At 38.9% G+C, this 21135-nt stretch overlaps 2 protein-coding genes across 4 annotated transcripts in view; one reads left to right on the top strand and one right to left on the bottom strand.

Moving 5' to 3' along the window:
- Nucleotides 1-12962, top strand: part of PLCG2 (phospholipase C gamma 2) — a 67733-nt gene extending 54771 nt beyond the window's left edge. For both annotated transcript variants that reach the window (XM_052796226.1, XM_052796228.1), the window contains 8 exons: nucleotides 308-410; nucleotides 1364-1573; nucleotides 2183-2328; nucleotides 3346-3460; nucleotides 4734-4901; nucleotides 5519-5607; nucleotides 9019-9203; nucleotides 10021-12962. In XM_052796226.1, coding sequence (XP_052652186.1) covers nucleotides 308-410; nucleotides 1364-1573; nucleotides 2183-2328; nucleotides 3346-3460; nucleotides 4734-4901; nucleotides 5519-5607; nucleotides 9019-9203; nucleotides 10021-10063 — 1059 coding nt within the window. In that variant the 3' untranslated portion in view covers nucleotides 10064-12962. The remainder of the gene's footprint in view (nucleotides 1-307; nucleotides 411-1363; nucleotides 1574-2182; nucleotides 2329-3345; nucleotides 3461-4733; nucleotides 4902-5518; nucleotides 5608-9018; nucleotides 9204-10020) is intronic.
- A 3099-nt stretch (nucleotides 12963-16061) lies between these two features.
- SDR42E1 (short chain dehydrogenase/reductase family 42E, member 1) lies at nucleotides 16062-20557 on the bottom strand. 2 transcript variants are annotated; one of them, XM_052796230.1, is made up of 3 exons: nucleotides 20320-20557; nucleotides 20005-20106; nucleotides 16062-18625 (listed from the first exon to the last, which is right to left on the bottom strand). In XM_052796230.1, exons 2-3 carry the CDS (start codon nucleotides 20070-20072, stop codon nucleotides 17518-17520), a joined length of 1176 nt encoding a protein of 391 aa, XP_052652190.1. In that variant the 5' UTR covers nucleotides 20073-20106; nucleotides 20320-20557; the 3' UTR covers nucleotides 16062-17517. The 2 variants fall into 2 exon arrangements, with proteins under 2 accessions (XP_052652190.1, XP_052652189.1); XM_052796229.1 differs by having other exon boundaries at nucleotides 20005-20557.
- Between the last annotated feature and the right edge of the window lie 578 nt (nucleotides 20558-21135).

Genomic DNA, 21135 nt, shown 5'->3' with positions numbered 1-21135 from the left:
GTAGGACTGATTAGGGGGAGCACTGAAACAATTGCTTACAAAAAAAAAAAAAACCAAACAAAAAACCCCCAACAGAACACCCCCCCCCCCCAAAAGGCACCCCCAACTAAAACCCAAAACCACTTGGTTAGCCTGTTCTCTGAATTGGGTCTTAAAGTACCTTACATCTGTGCAAGTGTCTAAAGTATCTGATAGGAATCTGGGCAACAAAGAATGCATCAACTTTTTTTCATTGGAGTATACCCTGGAGTTACTGTACCATGGTACTCAGAGTATCTGTAATCTAAAACTTTGTTATGTTTTACAGGAGAACAGGAGAAAATACTGGGAAAAGAATCAGTTGATTGCTATTGAATTATCTGATCTGGTAATCTACTGCAAGCCAACAAGCAAAACCAAGGACAATTTAGGTATTTCTTTTAATATTACATCTGAATTTTACCCTTTCTACTGTCTTTACAGATGTTAGTTGAAATTTTAGAACTGAAGATAAAATCTGTCTCTACTGGAAAACAAATTTCTGTCTCACTCATGCAGTTTTCAGTGGCACTTCGAAATTGTACACTAGGGAGGTTGCTGCTATTCAACCGTCACAAATTTCTAACTAGTTAACCAGAGACACCCTCTTGTAGGTGTCTTTCATGGGGAAGCTCACTAGTTAAGTGTCAAGTGACTTTTTTTGAGATGGAAAAACTCTGGCTAAACACTTGTGATTTGTTTGTAAAAACCTTCAAAATGTATTTGTTGTGCATTATGTAATTTTACTGTAAGAACCTGTTTGCCATTTATGTAAGCTATTGGAATGGTATATGGTTTCATAATATAAATGAGAACTGGGGTCTGTGTAAGTGCAGGTGTGGAATCTGACACTGAAATATGTACTACTTATTCCAGTTTTTGTCATTGCTGCTGGACAAGCCAGGAAATGTGCCCTTTCTTTTAAGTTTCTTTGCAAACGTTTTTAATAAGCTGTCAGTGTGGTTAAGACATTATAATTATAGTCATTGTTTGAGGCATTGGCTGACCCTGGCTCATCCTTTCTTCTCCCCATTTAAACCCAGGAAAAGATGTCTCATTTAAATATGTGTTGTAGTGGTCAGAAGTACATTATTAGCAATGATGAGATGAGAACATGACTATAGACTCTTATCTGCCCTGCTGCAAAGCATGTGGCAATCAGGCAATTTTAACTTTCAGACTTGATGCTCAACCAATTTGCCATGTCTGCATGAAAACTGTGCCAATTATTGCATTAAAGGACAAAGCAAAACAGAGTAAAACAAAGTGTTAGTAGAAATGCAGTATAAACATCAACTTCTTTCTTCCTTTAGTAACCGCTCTTTTTCCTCCCTGCGCTGTGTAGAAAATCCTGATTTCAAAGAAATCCGTTCTTTTGTGGAAACCAAGGCAGAGAGCATTGTTAAGCAAAAGCCAGTTGAGTTGTTGAAATACAACTTGAAGGGACTGACACGTGTTTATCCTAAAGGACAGAGGGTCGACTCATCCAACTACGACCCATTTCGCCTCTGGCTTTGTGGCTCCCAGATGGTGGCTCTTAACTTCCAAACTCCAGGTAACATTCTCTTTAAAAAAGAATCTATTCCACCTTCCATTTCACCATAAATGAGTCCCTTTCTGGCTCCTCTGCCGTTCTAGTCACTGTGGCTGTCCTATATATTTGTACTTCCCTGCAAGAAGGGATGTGCAAGAACTAAAGTTTGGTTTTGAATGTGTGGATTGCCTGATAGAGCTGTTCCCCAAAAATCAGTCTCCAAAAGCCCTGCCTCTGAGCCTAACTAGCCCCAAACTGTAAAAGGTTTATTTCACCTTGATCTCTTTGTGATAAGCAAGCAGAGATATTTACACTAGGTTTCAGGTGGATGAACAGTTGTTCAGCCACAGGGAAGGCTGTATTCCACTTTCTGGTAAGGGCCAGCTAGCTTATGACACATTGATAGGAAACTAATTGTGAATGGAGATGGGTTTATCGGGATTAAAATTGGTGAGAAATGGCCTGTCAGATTCAGTTACTGAGAGGAACCAAGTCTTCCAACTTACCTTTCCAGCTCTTCTGATAAAGTGGTGACCAGAAAGAATTACAGAGAGGAGCCATTAGTCTGGTACTTCCTTAGCTTTATTCAAATGGGGATCTTCTGTTATGACTCTTTAACTCTCTCCCTAGATAAATACATGCAATTGAACCATGCCTTGTTTTCACTTAATGGACGCACGGGCTATGTTCTGCAGCCAGAAAGCATGCGAAATGAAGAATATGACCCAATGCCAAATGACTCGAAGAGGAAATTGCAGATGATTATGACAGTGAGGGTAAATCTCTTTTGTAAATTATCTTTTTTACAAGTCATAAATATCTATAAAACTAAAAATAAAGCTATTATGTTTCAGAGCAAGATCTGACAGATTGTCAAAATACTGTTTTTAAATGTCAATGTGTTTGAGAATAAAACTAATTCCACTGGCTCCTGAAAAGAAATATATATCTTTATCATGCTAATGAAGCACATGCTATAGGACTGAAAACACAATCCTGGGATAATTTTATGTAATTGCTAATAAAAATTCCAAATGAACTAACTTGCATTACCAGTCTAATGACTTCTCAATAGAAGAGTCCTATTGAAGATTGGTTATGCAACAGAGTAACTAGTTCAGAGATTTCCAGTGGGGAAGACAGATATTTGTAATGAAATACAGAAACTAAGCAGAAAAAATAATAAGCTGTCCCCCCTCCCCGCTCATATTTAATACCCTGTGACTTAATCAGAATGTCATTCTCATTTTTCATGGAGAGATGGGTTTATCATTTGAAAATTATGCCATGTTGTCTTCTGGTGCCAAGCAGGAATTCAACTTCTTTCTGTTCTCAGTTGCTATACAGTAAGAAATGTCCTTTAAAAATATGTTTTCTGAGAAAGAAGAAACACATTAACTGCTTTTCACTGCAGTTTAGAGAAGAGCTAAACAGGGGCTGTGAATGTAAAGCAGGAATGTCTTAAAATAGATATGTAATAAAGACTGAGGAAAGATAACAAAACTTATGTTACAGGCCTGGTCTGGAACTGCATACTGTGTGAAACGAATGTCAGCTACAGTATCTTACAATGAAAATCATTGGCTTACTCAAACAATGCAAGATATTATTATTGGGGGCACAGATAGTATGTTTAATACATGCAAACATATTCAAGAGAGGGAGTGTATATTTTTGCATGTTGTTCTGGATTTTTTTCCCCCTCCCTCTACTTCTGTAGGCTACCTTCTGTACAGAAATAATGGTGCCAAGTTTCCTTTGGAGGTGGTTATAATTTACGGTTGCTTTTGCAGGTTTTAGGTGCTCGTCATCTCCCTAAACCTGGTAGAAGCATCGCTTGTCCCTTTGTAGAGGTAGAAATTTGTGGGGCTGAATATGATAACAACAAATTCAAGACAACAGTTGTGAGTGAGTATCTGTGGTTTTCTGTGTTGCAGGGACATGGTTATACTTCCAGTGTGCTTAAATAAAGTGAATAGAGGATAACCATGAGTTCATGTTTTCTGTAATTGGCCAGAAACCTATACAGCGAGGAATAAGTTAACTGTTGCTCTGAACTGATGAGTCATGCAATATTATTCTCTTGCTTGCCTCAGGGCCAGTTAATTTGAGAAATTTCAATGTATTCAAATTTAGAAAAAAAAGTACTGTTGCAGTTTGTAAAAAAAAAAAAAAAAAAAAGTCACAATTCTGTTATGTTTTTGCATATGTATAAGTTTGTGCATTTGCATATTTTAAAAAATTGCTGTCTTGAAAGTGCCTCCAACAGTGCTAGTCAGTTCCCAAAAGTCTGGCCCAAATGGGGAGTTACTACTGTGAGATCCAGACTGTGTTTGTTTAAACTTGGGTTCTACGACTGGCATCCCCCTGGAGACAGCTTGGGTATATAGGGCTGTAAAGTAGTATAACTTGCAATGCAATGGAAGTTTGATCAAAGCTCAGTCCTGGTGAGTTCTGGATAAAGGATGTGTGTTTGTGTGCATGTGCATTTGTGTGTACACAAGCTTCATTTAAGTGCACTGAAATGGGATAGTATCTGAGCCACTTAATATTTCACCGTTTAATATTTTTGGATGCAGCAGTGTTCCTCTAGCAGACAAGAGGCTTTGGTTTTAATTATCCAAACCACTGATACCAGTGGAAAATAAACACAGAATTGGGAGCAGAATGTGCATTGTGGCTTTTCAGCACTTCAGAGAAGAGGATTATGATTTTAACTTTTTGTGGGAAGTGCCAAGACTTTAGAGAACAAACCTCCTGACTGTGTCACACATACCAAATTATTTGGTGTTCTGTAAATGACTATAAGAATTGGGCCTTTGTACATTAGTCTTCTGAGTGCTTTTCATGCTTTTACTCTGATACAGAGCATGAGGCTCATGAATATGAGCAATGAATTTGCTCTTTTTTTTTTTTTTTTACAAATACACGTCCAAGGAGGTTTTATATGTTTAAATACAAATGGCTTTTCTTTATGGATTTCCATCCCTGCCAAGTCTCCTCCTATCTCCTCCCCCAAATAAACAAATACAAACCTTCTGAAAGAAGGTTACAACAGGAGACAGATGGTAAATAGATTTTTGGGCCTTTGTATCCCCAGAAAATGTCCTGGGATACATACCCATATGTGAATGAGGTGAAATTATTGCTTCATACTGCAAATGTTTCCTTTTCATTACAGATGACAATGGCCTTAATCCAGTTTGGGCACCCTGTCCGGAGCAAGTGAAATTTGAAATTTATGATCCAAATCTAGCTTTTCTGCGCTTTGTTGTTTATGAGGAGGATATGTTCAGTGATCCCAATTTCTTAGCACACGCCACTTTTCCCATCAAAGGAATCAAATCAGGTAAGACCAGTGGGTATAATAAGGGGCTAAGTCAAAAAGATGCTGTTCAGCATTGTTGTATTTGCTCTCAGTAGCAGCTACAGTGTGCCAAAGGACAAGTGCTCTCTTGATAGGAGTTTCTTTAATCCATTGTTTATTATGATACTGGGTGTGTAGCGTATAGGTATTTAAAATAATTCTCTCACCCTCTTGAAATTTTTAATTGAGATAGGAAAGCATTATGTAGAATAATTTGCACTCTCTTTACCACATACTCCATCTCAGCAACAGGGTTATGTGCTCTGAGTAAAATCTGGGAAGATTCTTCTTCTGGTTTGATGTCAGTGCATTTGTTTTGCTAATTACCTTAGATGTGGATGCGTGTAGAGTAGGTTTTCTGCTTTCCTCTGCTTCTGGCTTTAGTTTTCAAGAGCATGTGAAATCATGTGTTTCTCAATTTTACCATTCTTGCCTTTTGCTTCCCTGTAATTGTCATAGCAAAGCCTGCTCTCAGCAGCAGAACGTTTGAGCAATGAAGAATCTGTTAGCCCTCAGGACTGTAGGCACCATTTTTGTGACAGCAGATAACCCTTTGCCTTGACTCTAATTGTCCTTTGTATATGTTCCCCCCACCCCAGGTTTTAGATCAGTTCCTCTCAAGAATGGCTATAGTGAAGATATAGAGCTGGCCTCACTTCTGGTTCACTGTGAAATGCAACAAGTTCTGGTGAGAACCACTGGGGTTTTTTTTGTGCACTTAGTATATGTTATCAGTTCTTTGTGGAAACCAGGAAATGAGGATTTAGTTTTCTGTTCTGCGTCTGATGTGCTATTTTCAGGCATTTCTTCTGCAGGTTCTGGGGAAGACCAAATTGAGTTACTCTCCCTCTGGGTGGACAGATTACATAGTTGTTAAAAGAAATAATGCACTAACAAAGCCTCATTACCTCCACTAGTTTTTGCTGTAACAGCATGGTCATTGTCTTCCCCTGTTAACTAACTGATGCCACAACTGATGCTAGCTAAATTCAGCTTTGACTTCATAGAATAATCTTTTTTTTAAAGGTCCTACAAAAAAAGAAATCACTTTACGAAGAGAAGATAGTAATTTCTCCCAGTATTTCATTAAAATAAACAACCCATCATATGGAAGACATATTCTGGTTCCTATAGAAGTGCTGATCTGTTTCTTTTAAGCCTCTAAAACACCTGATTGAAGTACTAGTATTTATAAACATACAGGGGAAAAAATAATGGTGCATCCTTGCTCATGAAGCCAGGCATTAAAGTGGCTGATCTGTGAACAGCATTTGTTGGTGTTCCAAAGGTACTGCTGTATATGTTGATTTGAAGCAGGATTATTCTCAGACTCTATCGCAATAGTATTTCATATAATTTAAATACACTGGTGTAGAGGCCATGTGATGAAAGTTTAAAGATGCTTCTGGGAAGTGTGTATTTCAGGGTGCTTTCCAGTACGCTTTGGTTTCAGGAAAAAAAAAAGGTCCAACTTCTTATTTGTAGTCTTTTACAACCATTCAGGCTTACACTGCAGTTCACGCCAGCATAGATTATTTTTACTGATTAAAACACCAACTTCTGCTAACTGTAAATCATTACGTCTGTAGAGGGATTTGCTCCTGGAGTTGCATACACTGAAATGGAAATTACTGAATTCTGTCACGTTCTTCTTCACAAAGGAGTGGCAACTGTTTTCCAAACATCCTTTGTCAAGGTTTTTACAAAGCCACCTTATAACACATGATGTAAAATGACGGTGTGTAACGACCGTGTTTGGCAGCCTTGGTAGGTTCCTTCTGTTGGCTAGCAGAGTCATGAGAGCAGGAGAGGGCTAGAAGCTGAGACCAAGAGTGTGTGTGTGTGTCTCTGCATGTGTGTAAACAAGAGAGACCTATGTCCTTTGAAGATAACATTTAAAATGTTCATATTTCCTGGGCACAAGTCTGATAGAGGAGGCCTGATAAACTGCTATTTTTTTGGCTTGCTGCCTTTGAGAAAACTGGCAGCAGCTCACCACTGCCTAATACGTTGAGCATGGACATCACTTGTAGATATATTGCGAATTCCTCCTGCTGTGGTTTCTCCTCAGAAATTCAGTTCATTATTTGCCTGGGGCAGGAGTAGTTCTTTAAGTGTTGTTCATAGCAGCAGTATGTCTCCCAATCTGTCAGCACTGAGTCCTTTGACAGTAGCACATTTCACACTTTTGAAGCCCCTTCTGCTTGTTAAGCCAAATGAAGATGCAGCATAGCTCTGTATTTTTACAATATCTGATGTTTCTGGGTGGTAATGCGGTGGCAGGAGAACTTTCAAAAATTTTCCCTTTTGTTTGGCAGTCTGCAACAAACCAAGACTTGCCATAGTTAATCAACTTCTAGAACTTTTGCCAGATCATTCAAGAAGCATCAGAAAAGATCAAGGCTGTCTCCATCTGTTCTTCTGCCCTTTTTTTCTTTAAACGATGACCCTCTATAAAATGATATAATTTAGTAACAGGCCTGTTTATATACAGAGCCCATCTGCATACTCTTGGAGATGAAATACAAAATTATAAAGGGGAATTACAGATGGCTGTGGAATTTCTCAGGAATAGAGAGGCAAGAATATTGTAGACGTAAGCATGCACATTTGTGAATTATTATGTGAGGCCTTATGCAGTTTCTGTTGAAGTTAACCAGTTTTCTTGATACTGTAGAAATTGTACTATTCTGAGGTGGTTGTTACATTTAGAAGTACCTCTTATTTGCTTGAAAATTGATATATTTACTTCAGAAAATGTGTGTGTATCTTCAGCATTTTCTGATTACAATCAGCCTCAATGGTATATATGTTTTTTAACATAAAGATTGAAGTGGACATTCTTAAACGGGGCTTGAAAGTCTAGCTTTGTGGATACATTTATTTACAAGAACAAATAGTAGTACATGGTGTCTTGATGATTACACCTGCAAATTGGTAATTGGCAATCTGCTTTTCCCTTTGCGATTTGGGAATAGAAAGTTTCCTTCCCCTTTAAAAAAAAAATTTTTTTTAAAAATTACTTTAAAAATCTTCATCAGTAGCATAGCACTGAGACTGTTTCAGTTGCTTCAACCCATACCTGGGTAGGAATGTGTTTCAGGAGGAAAAAGACGGTTTAGGAAAGGATCTTGTTGCGCTAATTGAAACCCCTTGAGTATGTTGCTAACCCATCAATTTTCCTAGATCCGGACTGAGTGCAGAAATAGGCATTCTTATTAGTATGCCGCCTCTGAAAATGTTTGGATTTATTACATTTATTGATTGCATGTCATTTCTTGTAGGATGAGTATCTTGTTTTGCTGCTGATGTGAAAATTAAGACTTCAGTCCTGCCAGTACTATTCCGCACTAGTAACTCTATAAAGGAGACAGCTTTTGCATCCAAAGTTTTGAAGTATTAAAATAATTTGAAGTCATAAAGGGAGGCATGGTGATTATTTTATGCTTGTGGAATATGCTGTGACTTTCTACTGTGGGCCGCATACAACAACAGAAACTCAGACTGCTGCAAATTATTCTTCAAATAGTCAGTTCCTCTGCAAGTATTGAATTGCCATAGCTACAGAGAAACACAGGATCTGTCCTTCTTTCTTGATCATCTGAGTACTTGCTGCTATTAGGGTCCTATTTACTAGGCAGTATTTCAAACTTGAGTCTAGATTTCAATAGAAAAGCACCAAGATTGGTAGTATGTCGCATAATACACAAATATGATGGAAGAGTCAAAAATTGAACTTTTAAAAAAGTATTTTAAAAACTGTTATATTCTGATAACCCATCATGATACACCATTTCCTTTCCTTTCTTCGACAGACTGACATGCTTTATTAGGGAAAAATACTCCAGTAGAAGTGTTTAGATATACACATTTCATGACTTGAGCTGGAATGTCCCCTGATGCCCCCATTAGGGGGTATGGCTGGTCATACTGTGGGTCTGTAAACATTCCAGAAACATCTTATAAAACTAATTGTATAAAATATTCTATAAAGCTAATGGAATGTGTTTAGGAAAGCAATCCCCTAAACTATGTTGATTCCGTGTCATTTTGGGTATGCGTCTTACAAATTATGTTGATTTCCAATATTCTTTTGAAGGAAAGTGAAGAAGAGCTTTATTCCTCATGTCGGCAACTTCGGAAGCGCCAGGAGGAGCTTAATAACCAGCTGTTTCTTTATGACACGCATATGAATTTAAGGAATCCTAACAGAGATGCTATATTAAAAGAATTCAATGTGAATGAGCACAAACTACAGATATATCAAGACACATGCAACCGCAGGTGGGTTGATAATCATTCTCCTTTCCCAAGCAGCTTTACCTAGACAGGATTTATGGTAAGGAAATCTCAGATTTATCAAGACGAGCACCTAAAGAGTGGCGAGTGTAGAATGAGCATATCTGAAGCCAGGAAGGGCTGCAGTGAAGCAAGGTTGGGCTGCAAGCCACTAGAGGCCAGCAGATGCTGTGAAATGTCTGCTCAGTGAAATCTCAGTTTCAGTGATCACAGTGAAACATGTAATTCTGTGAGTTTATATTCCTCTCTTCTTCTGCTTTCCAGGAGGAAAGCCTGGAAGTATATACAGCCAAATAAATAAACCGCCTCACTCCTTCTACACTATCAAAGTTATGCCCCTGGAAATGTCCTTAGCATATTAGATATGTGGGAACAGAAAACGCTTCCAGATACACAAACCACAAGAGAGAAAAACAGTTTTGAGTTGTAACAGCATAGAATTGTCAGTTAAATGTCAGTATGTTATCCAAAGCTCAGGGGAAGGATCCTTCTCCTTTGCTGCCACCTTTGGGCTGGGTGTGAGGGAGACAGACAGAGGCTTCATGTACCAGGAGGAAGTCTTGAGTAGACCTCAAGATGGGATGGGAGGAAGACTTTTCTTTAAATACTTTTACCCTTTTTTACGTGTGCTGAACAGCTGCATGAATCACTGGTTTAATCCCATTTATTGAGGAAAAAAATTGCAATGCTTGTTGCTGACATATTACTGGCCGTTCATATCTAAGTAAATTGAACTTGTTAGACTGTTTTCCTCTGAGAAATTCCTAGTAGACTTGACTTTTTCTTTTTCTTTTCCCTTAAGATTAAAGGAGAAGAAAGTCAGTAACAGCAAATTCTACTCTTAAAGCAATCATTCTTTGATGCGTGCTTTATGGTGCAATTCAGGAAGAGATATTAATTTATCTTGGCCATCCTACTCAATGACGGTCTCATCAGACTGAATGACTGGAAGAAGAGGAGGAGGAGGAAAGATGGGTTTCCTTAATTTCTTGGTATAAGAAAAACTGTTTTAATTCCTAGTAATTTATATTCTGTACAAAGCATACCCTCTGTGCAGGCCAGACCTTCTGTGTATCCAGGATTTTTAAAATTTGAGGGCATGTAGTTGGATAGACCTCACTTCTCATTATCAATACCTGAAGTACAAGTATAAATCATCTACTATATTTATGTACGCAGGCTATAGATAAGACATTCACAACAATTTGCATGCATGGAATCACACCACTTTAACAACCTGGCTCCTTAAGATTAACTGGTAGTGAGTTTTTAATTTATTAAATGCTGTAAAAGCACTCCTACACCAGCATTGTCACGTCATGTATGTTACAGTGCCCAAGGCAGCAGATTGTACTTCTGATACTGTATAAAATATTTTGGGCAGCTGATAGCTCATACTGTATTGTCTCTTGTTAAAAGTTTTCTGTTACATTTTTGAGAACTAGATAATATGTTAATTTTGTTGAAACCAAATATCCTCTGCGACTGTAGTTGTGTTTTTCCTGTTGAACTCTTTGTAAAGGTTTAAGGAAGGAACGATGTGTGAACCTGTATTCATAGGCCGTGTGAACCTGTATTCACAACCTCAAGGCACTGGAAGGAGAAGTTTTAAGATATGCAGTAGGAAATATCTGTTTGTTTGTGGAAAGGAAGCATATTTCAAATTCTGAAAAGCATTTACTTTGGTATGGTATTATTTTTCAAATCCTTTCAGCTGCTAATGTGCTTAGAAATGATTTTTTTAATGAACTGTCCATTTTTTAATCTTGCAGTCCTACTTAGATGATAGCGTCAAATGATAGTGTTCTGTAAATGTAGACCGTTTTCCCAAAATGTATCTAATCCAGGAATGATAGTATGCACAAATATAGAGGTACATCGTTCTAATGGCTTTAATCAAATGAAGAACATGGAGCTACAGATGAGAACTTGTTAGATTAGCAAGTGTGTTTTCCTGCCAGAGCAGAATCAAAGTCCTTCGATGGCATATTTAACACCAGTTGTCATAATTTGTGTATGTGTTGGTTCTTTGTGCTAGCACTATGTTATTACTATGAAATTCCTAGTTCCTTTATCTCTACATGGGTGGAGTTTTGCCATCTGTAAGCTTGACTTTAACTTTCAAATGTGTGCAGAGGAGTTAAGTTTTTCTGTCTAAGTGACTGCCTGAGGCATAAAATGTTGCATACATAGTGCTTTATTTCTGATCACAGAAAACTTGCATGGATTTGGGATTCATGGCCTGATGAAGCTGCCTCAGCAATTTTCAGTTTCTCTTGCTCCCCATGCTATGACTTCTGTTGTTTCAAGAGGCACTTAATTGATGCCATTGTGCATTTGCAGATGACGGTTTGAGGAACCCCCTTGAGGTTTCAGTTATTCTGTAAAGACAGTCTTGTCTCGAAGATGAAAGTGCTATGATAGTGTGTCCCACAATGGGGTGGCTTCTGTAAATTTTTTTATTATAAAGAAATTAATTACTAATCACCCAACTGAAAAAGAGAAGAGAGCAAAGTTAAAGGCAGTTCTCTGCTTTTCTTCCTCCTGCCTGAAATCTCTTCAGTACCCAGTTGTGATTGACCCGTTCAAGGATTAGATGGGTGCAAACCCACCTCAAACAAAGAAAAAACCACAGCAACTGTGGATTTGGGAGGTGGAGCTGTAACCTCGACTGCTGTATAAAGCTGGGCCTATCTGCAGTATCCAGGTGTAATGGGATGATCCAGTTGCTGTTCCTAGAGGCGAGGGACCTTTGGTGTGCATGCATTTTGTAGCGTGTTACAGGACATGGTTAGTTTGTCATACGATCAGTCCCTGTGCTATATATTTCATTCACCAGCCTCCATGATTCCATTTAATGTTGTGAGAACACTGTATTGGCAGTGTTGATGAGACAAGGTGGCCCAAAGTCTTGTCTGGAAGGTCCTGAAGTTGTTGCTACAGGTGGGACAGGATTTATAGACAGATGAGTAGTAGCTAGGTTTGGACTGATCACAAAAAATAGGAGGCTACAAGATGCTAGGGCTTAGGGAGATCAAACCCTAGAGTTCAAGGCTGTTGCTGTGGTGGGCTTTTTCTTTCATTTTGTAGGGATTTTTTTTTTTTTTTTTTAAAGCTCAGTTCCAGAGCAGACATAACCAAATTGTCCATTTGTCCTGGCTTCTTTCGTTGGTATGTATACTCCTGACATGGGACAGCCATTGTGTGATGAACACAGGAGTTCCTTGTGCTGCTGCTGTGCAAATATTTAAGAATTGGCACATTTTATAGTCCTTGGAAAAGTCCTGTGCACATTCTCCACACATACGTGATGTCAAAAGTTATGAGGCACTCCCTCAGTATTTATGAAAATGCATTTCATTTTACAGTAAGACTTTTCCCCAGAGTATAATGTTACACTGTATTCCGAAGGAAAATACTGCACTGACTGTTTTGTTGACTTGCAAGTGATGGGCAAGGCGATGTACTAACTCCTCTTTTGTTTCTTGCATTCTATGTTTTAACTCCAAAACCTCACCTCTCAGTTCTTGGTCAGGGCAGACTCTGTAGCAACTTTTTCACAGTTGCAACTGTCTTAGTGTGGAAGTAGGTTTGTATGTGTGTGCTAATTTTATAATCTAGGAGGAAAAACATTTATAAATTTTTTTTGAAGTTAACAATATCTGTTAAATTGTTATATTCTTATAGAAACTGTTTTAAATCCTTAAAATAACTTATTTTTAATAAATAATTTGTGATATCTCAGCAGCGATGTGAATGATGCCAGATGCTTCTTTGTTTAAGCATTGCTCATTGAATTTCATGAATTTTGCCAGTCATTTGGGGCAGTATGAGTGAGTCCTTATTGAAAAGTGGTCTGCTGGTGTGTTCTGCTAGAGGTTGGAGGAAGGGCATTTCTGTGTTTTTAAGATGAACTGACTTATTGATTGTTTCCATAGACATGGCTATTGTTGCACTTCATCTGGCTGCAAACAAGCAGGGCAGAAGGAAAAGGTCAAAGATCATGTTTAACTTGCAACTCCTAACCGACCTTTTTCAGTGATAGGTAGATATAAACTTCAGCCCTAGTGAGCATCAGATTTGGATCCACTCAAACAATAAAGTCTGAACAAGGCAAAGATGAGTTTGTATTAATTTGGAAGCACGGTAATCTTGATGTTCACCATAAAATTGTATCAGCTTTATTTCTGCCCGTAAGGTTGCCTTCATTGCATGGGCAGTAGTGCTGCTGAGTGAGTGTGCGCTGTCTTTTATGTTGTGATTTTTTTCATTGTTGGGTGTCTCCGGAACAAAACTTTTCTCAGTCTTTTGATAAAAATTATATATATATTGAGCAGGAATCAATATGAGGTATCTGCAGCCTAGGTCTTCTAGGAGGTCATTAGATGAGCCACGTGGTCTTTATCACCTTTTAATTTGTGAATATTGGTATGCACGAGTTCTGAAGTCCAAAAAATTGCTACATTCAGGTGTTTTGTTACCTATATTCTCACTTTTTTCCACCCCAATGCATCTATAAGTTTCCCTGTTGCAAATGTATTTTTTAGTTTTGCAGTTCTCAAACTAACCTTCTAGATGATGAGATGGTATTAGCTATGTACCAAAGATTATCTTTGAATTCTCCAAGCTAGTTGTAAAAATCTGAATGCGGCATGGAAGCTGAAGCACAGTTGTTGAATTCTGCTATAGTCTTGTGTCAGCATTTCCAAGTGCAGTCCAACCAGTTGATATTATTCCAGCGTGAAATCCCATTTATATCATTAGAAATAGAAGTTACATATAATGAAAATTAACCTTCAGAATCAGTTGGGAGCCAAATTTATCTTCTGATCCATAACAGTATTTATAAACATGCCCAGCTACTAGTTTTAAAAGAATTTAAAGTGCAGTTTCATTCACTGCTAGTCTATGTTCTTAGGTGTTACTCCATGAAAATAGGGCATGGTGAGCTTGACTAAAATACAGCAGAAGTAGTTCTCTTAACACTTGTGTACTCCTGAATTGCAATTTAATCCCCACATCTTTTACAATATGTGTAAATTATTAGTGTTCAGGACACTTTTCTGTGAAGATCACATCACTAATTATTAAATATGCCACTATATTGTTGAAAATATGTGCAAATTAGGAATAAATAGTAATGAAAGAAAATTTTGGTTGGGTCACCTAGGAGACTGGTCTACTTTAAGAATGATTGATATTTAAACTTCTAAAATTAATATATTTATATATGTATTAGAAGTATAAGTTGTTCGGGTATGTCTGGCAAAATTTTACCTTGACGTGCTATGTATGCAAAGTTAGCAGCTGACCAAAGATTTGTAAACTATTCATTTAAAACATCAGGATCATTCTTTATAGTGAGGCACCTATCAGTTGTGAAATCATTTTGAGGACTAGGAAAAATTGAAGCTGTGCTGTATTTTCATTTCTGCTTTTTCAGTTTTTAGATGCATTTCTGGTAATTCACTTTCAGGAAAACAGGTAATAGATTAAAATTTGGAAACAGACACACCACTTGAATTAATTACCTTAATTTACTTAGCTATTCATGCAAGAGCAGTAATAACAAATAAAAAACAGGAAGAAGGAGAGAGAATTCTCATTGTAAAATACTTAAAATAGAGCAGCTGTGACTGACTTTATACATATGTAATTTTCAAGAAATTTTGAAGTATCTCCTTAAGCCACAGATTTCCTGTTTTCATTGTGGAAAGAGGAAAAGTAGCCTTCACCTCTTCTGTAGTCAGGACTTTGCTTTTTTTACTAGATGGAGCTGAATGACAGGGAATTAATGAATATACTGACACTGCTGATGCGGTCTGAGGTAGCCATTGCCAAGCCACTGCCTATTTCTCCTAACAAGTACCTGATTTAGTACCCTGTGCTCAAGCAGAAGTCATGGGCCCTTAGGACAAAATAATGCCTCCTATTCTGTTATCAGTGACAAGTTCTGTCCTTGACTCCAGACAATTGAAAAGGTTCACATGCCGAGCCCAGCTTCTGCAGGAGTTTTGGTATTCGTGGGTTTTTTTGGTCTTTTCAGGAGCTTCCTTTTCTGTTGTAGATAAAAAGCTACCCAGGGCTTTAACCTCAGCCAGTATCAACAGCATGGGCTTAGGCTTCATGAGTTTAGGACCCTTTCATAGATTTTTTCCATCAACCCCACCATTGAGATAATTATGAATGGCAGTAGCTGAGTTTTGCTAATAAAAAGATCACAAATAGCAGAAGAAATTCCTCTGGGGCACAGGAGTTATGTTCCATATCTTAAAAAGATCTTTTTACAAGACTTAGCATGAAATACCGATGCTATGGTTCTGTGCAACAGGCTTGTGCAATTTCTTGTACATTTTGGTTTTGTCTATAGCTTGTGCTGTCATTAAAATGTCTTAATCTATTTCTGATAATATTGTGTCAAAATCAGAGAACTTAAAGGGGAGAATAACCAAGTGGTTTTCACTTGAAAAAACAGGGCCTGTTGGAAAGAGAACAGCGGTCCAATGCTTTCATGAGGTAACAACTGTCTTTTTTCTGTTATATTAAAAAGGTTTCTTCTTTGTGCAGACTATGATGATGTATATTAATGACTTCTGGAAAGTGGCCCTTCTGCCATCAGCACTCTGTTGGAGGCACATAAGCTCTTTATAAAGGAGTGCAACACTCCTGCTACACAAACACTGCTGCCCCAGGCCCCCTCAATTTATTTGCTATTGGGGGGGGGGGAAGTTCTCTCTTGAGCTGTCCTTAAGCTAAGTATTAAATTTAGTTTCTTTCATGGTGTACACACTGGTAGGGGAATGAAGGAGGAGGAAAGTCAGGTTTCAAGCAAAACAAAACATGTAGTTATCAATAGTGATTTTTTTTTTTTTTTTAAAGGTAAACTTCTCAGGAAAAGAACTCAACATTCAAAAAATAATGTTGTCTTCAGTCATCATTAACTACAAAAATCTCCATCTTCTAAACACGGGTGGCAGTAGACTTTTAGCTTGGTTTCTCTAGGCATTTTTGTTTTCTGAGACTCCTTTAACAATGCAGTAGAACTACTGTCTTTTCCTCTTCCCCATTTAAATCACAGTGGAGTTTAACAGAACTGAAGTAACTGTAACTTGCACAAAATTAATTTAAGATCAGTGTAGTTTTGGCTATTAAAATGGAAAGACTAAACTTTAAAGAGAAGTGTGAACTTCTTGAAGGACTGTCCTTTTATCAAGAGTACTGAAACTGTAATGCTGATGGGTTAAGGAAAAACAACTTTGTGATTTAACATTTTGATGTGAAGTTTCTCAGTATCTCTTCCTACATTAAACTGACAGAGATGAGGGAGTTGCTAGAGACAGTAGTGACCTGTACTTAAAAAGGTCTTATTTTCTATTCTTAAAACTCCACAAAATTATGAGTTTCATTGTATCAAGCATTTATCATCCTACTACAAAGGTGAAGTTCTATTTAAATGTTGTCAGGTGTTAAAGAAATATTATTAAAGGCTAACAGTGTTTTATAAACAGTGGAACATGAATGTAATCACTTACCAAATGTCTTTGATGGATTATTTGTTTAACCATTCAATAATGCTGAGAAAAATCATAGGTCTTATTTATGAATGCACTTTAGCTAGCTCATTCATTTTAAACAGGTATATTTTACTGTTAGAAAAATCTACAAATCTGTGCTGCTTCAAGCACTTGGCTATAACTCAGATTAACCATTGTGCATTTTCCAGAAGTGTCATCAGATATCACAGAGTTAACTCAGAAAAGCATACCAGAATGTATTCATCAAAAAAAAAAAAAAGCTCATTTATTTATTGTCTAGCAGTTTATCAGTTAATCTTGGTTAGGCATATATATGTCCAAGCTGGAAAGCAGAATTTGGTTTTGGAATGTGATCAAAGAGTAAGTTTACTCTCCTCTGGATTGCGTAGCACAAACTTTTTAGGAATAAAGGGCAGGGATCAAGAGTATAATCCCATCAGGGAAGAAGGGTCAGTCTAAGGACATTTGTTCCGTTCACTGTAGTGTGCTGTTGTACCTGAAAATAAAATGCTGTTTGCAGTAATACTGAACTTCATCTTGTTTAGTGATCTGATCAATTTTACTTTGAAGAGGAACTATGTATAAAAATTACACCTTTTTACTCAGCAGTTCCGTTCCTTGGGGATAAAACTGTTATTTACCTGAATGACACAAATGTGTATTTTCTTGGGTTTTTTTAATTTTTTTTATTACTTGTCAAAACCAAGGGTACTCACTCAGAGAACATAACTAAATTCTGTCCTCCGTACTCAGCATTTCATCTTTCAGAGTGAAAATGTAACTGCAGATGGAAACCATGAGACCATCACAGCAATCAGCAGCAAAAGCAGTCCTCCATCCCTAACACGATGCATAATGGTATACTTTCTTGGCTTTAGTCCATGTCCCTGAGATCTAAACCACTCAACCACTTCATTCAGGCTATATTGCTGAGGCTCATACCCCAGCTCTTTTCTGGCCTTCGCCATACTGAAATAATGCGTGACACCAGTTTTGTAAACCTCTGTGCGAGTGAGGAGAGGCTGAAAATTATAAACGTGACCTACAAGAAAATGAACTAGTTCAGTAAGGAATGCGAAAAAATAGACAAGGGAGAGAGGAAGACGACAGGTTGGGAACTTGTAACCCAAACCTTCCACTAACGGTCGGAAAAATTCAAAGTTATTTACAGGCTTGCCATCTGAAATAAAGTAGGCTTGGCCTGCAGCTATGTGCTTTTTGTTGGCTTTGAGGGCCTGAGAGGCAAGGATATGAGCCTGAACTAGATTGTCTACGTGTACAAATTCTACTAAACTAAGAGGATCTCCATATACAAATTTAAACAGTCCCCTTTCAATGTAACTAACTATTCTTGGAAGATGTCTTTGTTCTCCAGGCCCATAGATGCCTGCTGGTCGGAGAGCACAGGTCCTTAATACACCTTCCCCATTTCCAAGCTCGGCACCATTTGCCTCCAACACCTTCATTTCAGCCAAAGACTTGGTCCGGGAGTAGTGATCTGGATGAAGGTGAAGAGGTAGATAAGGCAGAGATTCATCCCCATTTTCTATTATCTGGCCTCCAAATATTACATTATATGTACTTGTATAAACCAGACTTGACACTCCTGTGCTCTTGCAGGCTTGGATGACATTTTCTGTTCCTTTCACATTAACATCTTCTATAAGCTTTCGGTTCAGCTGCTCCCGCCCAGACATTCCATAGGAAGCGATATGGAAAACGCAGATTACATCTCTAAGAGCCTCTTCCACTTCAGACAGGCAACAGACATCCCCTTGCACGAATTTTATTCCCTCTGGCATGGTTTGAAGTGGCTTCATGACATCAAAGAGAATCACATCAACTCCCTTTTGGTATATGGCACAACCTAAACTAAAACATGATGGAAACCGTATGTTAGTATACATAGCATAGTGATGCATGAAACATTTCACCTGGAGGTAAGAGAAGACTATTAGCTATTTTAATACTGATTTTTTTTTTTTTTTTTTTTTTTTTTCCCTGCTGGGAGTCTTTTAAATATTCAGCCATCTACTATGGGGAAGATTCAACTGTGATGCTTTAGGTACTGAACTAATTTCTTAGGCTCCATCAATACTTTGGAGGAAAAAAAAGGGAAAAAAGAGGCAGAACTGCTGTAGAGGACAATTCAGAACAGAAATAACTGGAGTGCTTTCAACAGCCTTTTGGAAGAAACCAGCTATTTCCCTGCTTCTGTCCCCTACAGATGAGCAATAGCAAACCTCTCACATGTAAACCTGTAGCCAAATATTTAAAAAAAAAAACCAACAAAACTTACTGGTTTTTTTTCTATTGCTTTTGTGCCATCCCAATTCTGTCAGGACAGTAGGTTGGTCTTTGCCATTGTGTCTGAAATTTATGAAGAGGAATGAGTGAGATGCTTCTAAACTGAATACTTTGCCACACGCATACATTTTACTCCAAGTCACAGATACAAACACAGGTATTGACACTAAGTATAAATCTGGTATTCCTCTCCCCCTTTCCTATAACTGTTATATTTCTATAGTACTTAAAGGGGGAGACAGTGGAAGAAAAAAACCCAAGCATTAGTCAGATAGATAGGTATCTTTTGAGATTTTTTTTTTTTTCCCCACTTGAAATTTACTTTTTGGTCATGACTGTAATCTCTCTCACCTATGTAAGCAATTATAACTCTGAAGGTACTCTAGAGGATAGTCCAGGGCTGAAAATAGGATTTTTTTTCTTTACATGGTTTAGCTTGTAGAGCCATCTACAGTAAGAGGAAATGGATTTCACTGAAATATGTACCTTATTAACAACTGTAATCCTAAACCATCAATGTCCATAAAAATAAATACACTTTTGAGAGTAGAGAGCAGCTGGAGTATTTAATCTATATAGCTAAGCACGTGTGTAACTATTTGCAGGCCATGGCCTACTGGCAAAAGAAAGATCTGCATACAAGCGTAGGCTTGCTCTTGAGAGTAGGCTGAAAGATGATTATCCAAATCCCCATTACAAAGGTGACCTGACAAGTCAGTAGATGCTTGACATTTGGAAACACAGTGTCATATTTGCTTAAAACATTTAGAAACAGAATAACACGTTTGTTCAAAACTGAGACCCAAGATGAATCAGAAGATGGGGTGAACTGGATGGGGCATCTCACGCCCACAGTTTTCTTTTTTACAGATGGATTTTGTTGCCTCACCAGCCACAATCTATTACCTTTATTCTCGTATGTAATAACTATTTAATGCACTAACCGGAAGCCAAAGTAACCACCTCCTCCAGTAATGAGGACTGTTTCCTTGGCAGTATTTTCTGGTTCCATCCTCTTTCCTCTGGCACTATTTAAGGAAATTGACCTATAAAACACATTGTAAAAACGCACATTAAAAGCAATCTGAGTTTTAGTATTACTACACATTCAGTTATTCACAGATCTATTTCATGTTTTAATTGAAGCTCTTCATTTCACCATCTGCTAGGCGAGGCAGAACCGCATTCTGCCCTGGTATTCCTCAAAAAAGAGGTTATAGTCAGAGAAAAGACGACTGCCATTGAAAAAGCAAATCTACAGCTGTCGCTACGAAAAGCGAGGGGTCTTCCACTTCCCTCTCCGGGCCTTGTTCTGCGGCTATTCCGTGCAGACCGACTGCAGGCGGAGCCGTACGGGCGGGACCGGGCCCCCTCAGCACGGCCACCCCGCACGGGGCACGGCCCAGGGCGGCCGGGGCCCTCTCAGAAATGACCTGCAGGGAGCTCGGGCCGCGCTGAGGAGCCCCCGCGGGCGGGAAGGGGGCTCGGGGGAGCTGCCCGCCCGAGGCTCGGCGGGCTCCCGCCCGTACCTGCTCTGCTCTGCTCTGCCCGCCGCCGCCGCCGCCGCCGCCGCCTTGTCGGAGCGCCGCGCCGCCGCTGTGACGGCGCCGCTGGGCTTCACGGGAAATGGAGTTTCGCGGGGGCGGTGGGCCGGTGCAGGGCGACAAGATGGCGGCGGGGCGGTTTGGGCGGGAAGCGCCGTCTGGCGAGAAATCACTCGGTAGATGTTGAATTTTATCCGGGGAAGGTCGGTTAGTTGGAGTTCGCCGTGTTGTGTCAGTCTGTGTGCCCGGAAGATGTTGCTTTTCCCCTTCCCTTCCCCAGCCACACTCGACCAGAGCTTGGCTCGCTGTGAGGCACTTTAAAATGGTGAATCTCCTCTTGCCTTTGAAATGCGAGCCCTTTCCAGCTGTGTTACATCCCGATGTTTGTACTTTTTCCTCAGTGATTGCCTGCAAGCATCAGTCCAGTGGCGTGAGGCTCTGCAGAGATCTGGGACGTTAGAGAGAGTGTCCTTGTGGCTCGAGAGCCCTTTAGTCTCGGGTGTTTTGGGTGGGCAGGGGCGAATCTGGCCC

This window comes from Harpia harpyja, chromosome 9 (assembly GCF_026419915.1).
Source record: "Harpia harpyja isolate bHarHar1 chromosome 9, bHarHar1 primary haplotype, whole genome shotgun sequence".
Taxonomy (NCBI): Eukaryota; Metazoa; Chordata; class Aves; order Accipitriformes; family Accipitridae; genus Harpia; species Harpia harpyja.
This window is presented reverse-complemented; position numbering and strand designations above follow the sequence as displayed.

Bases quoted from the DNA above. Each gene is read 5' to 3' on its own strand.
- SDR42E1 (XM_052796229.1), bottom strand. From the start codon at position 20,168: ATGTGTAGTAATACTAAAACTCAGATTGCTTTTAATGTGCGTTTTTAC. The intron at 18,626-20,004 runs GTTAGTGCATTA...ATCATGTTTTAG, and splicing joins GGTGGTTACTTTGGCTTCCG to TTTAGGTTGTGCCATATACC.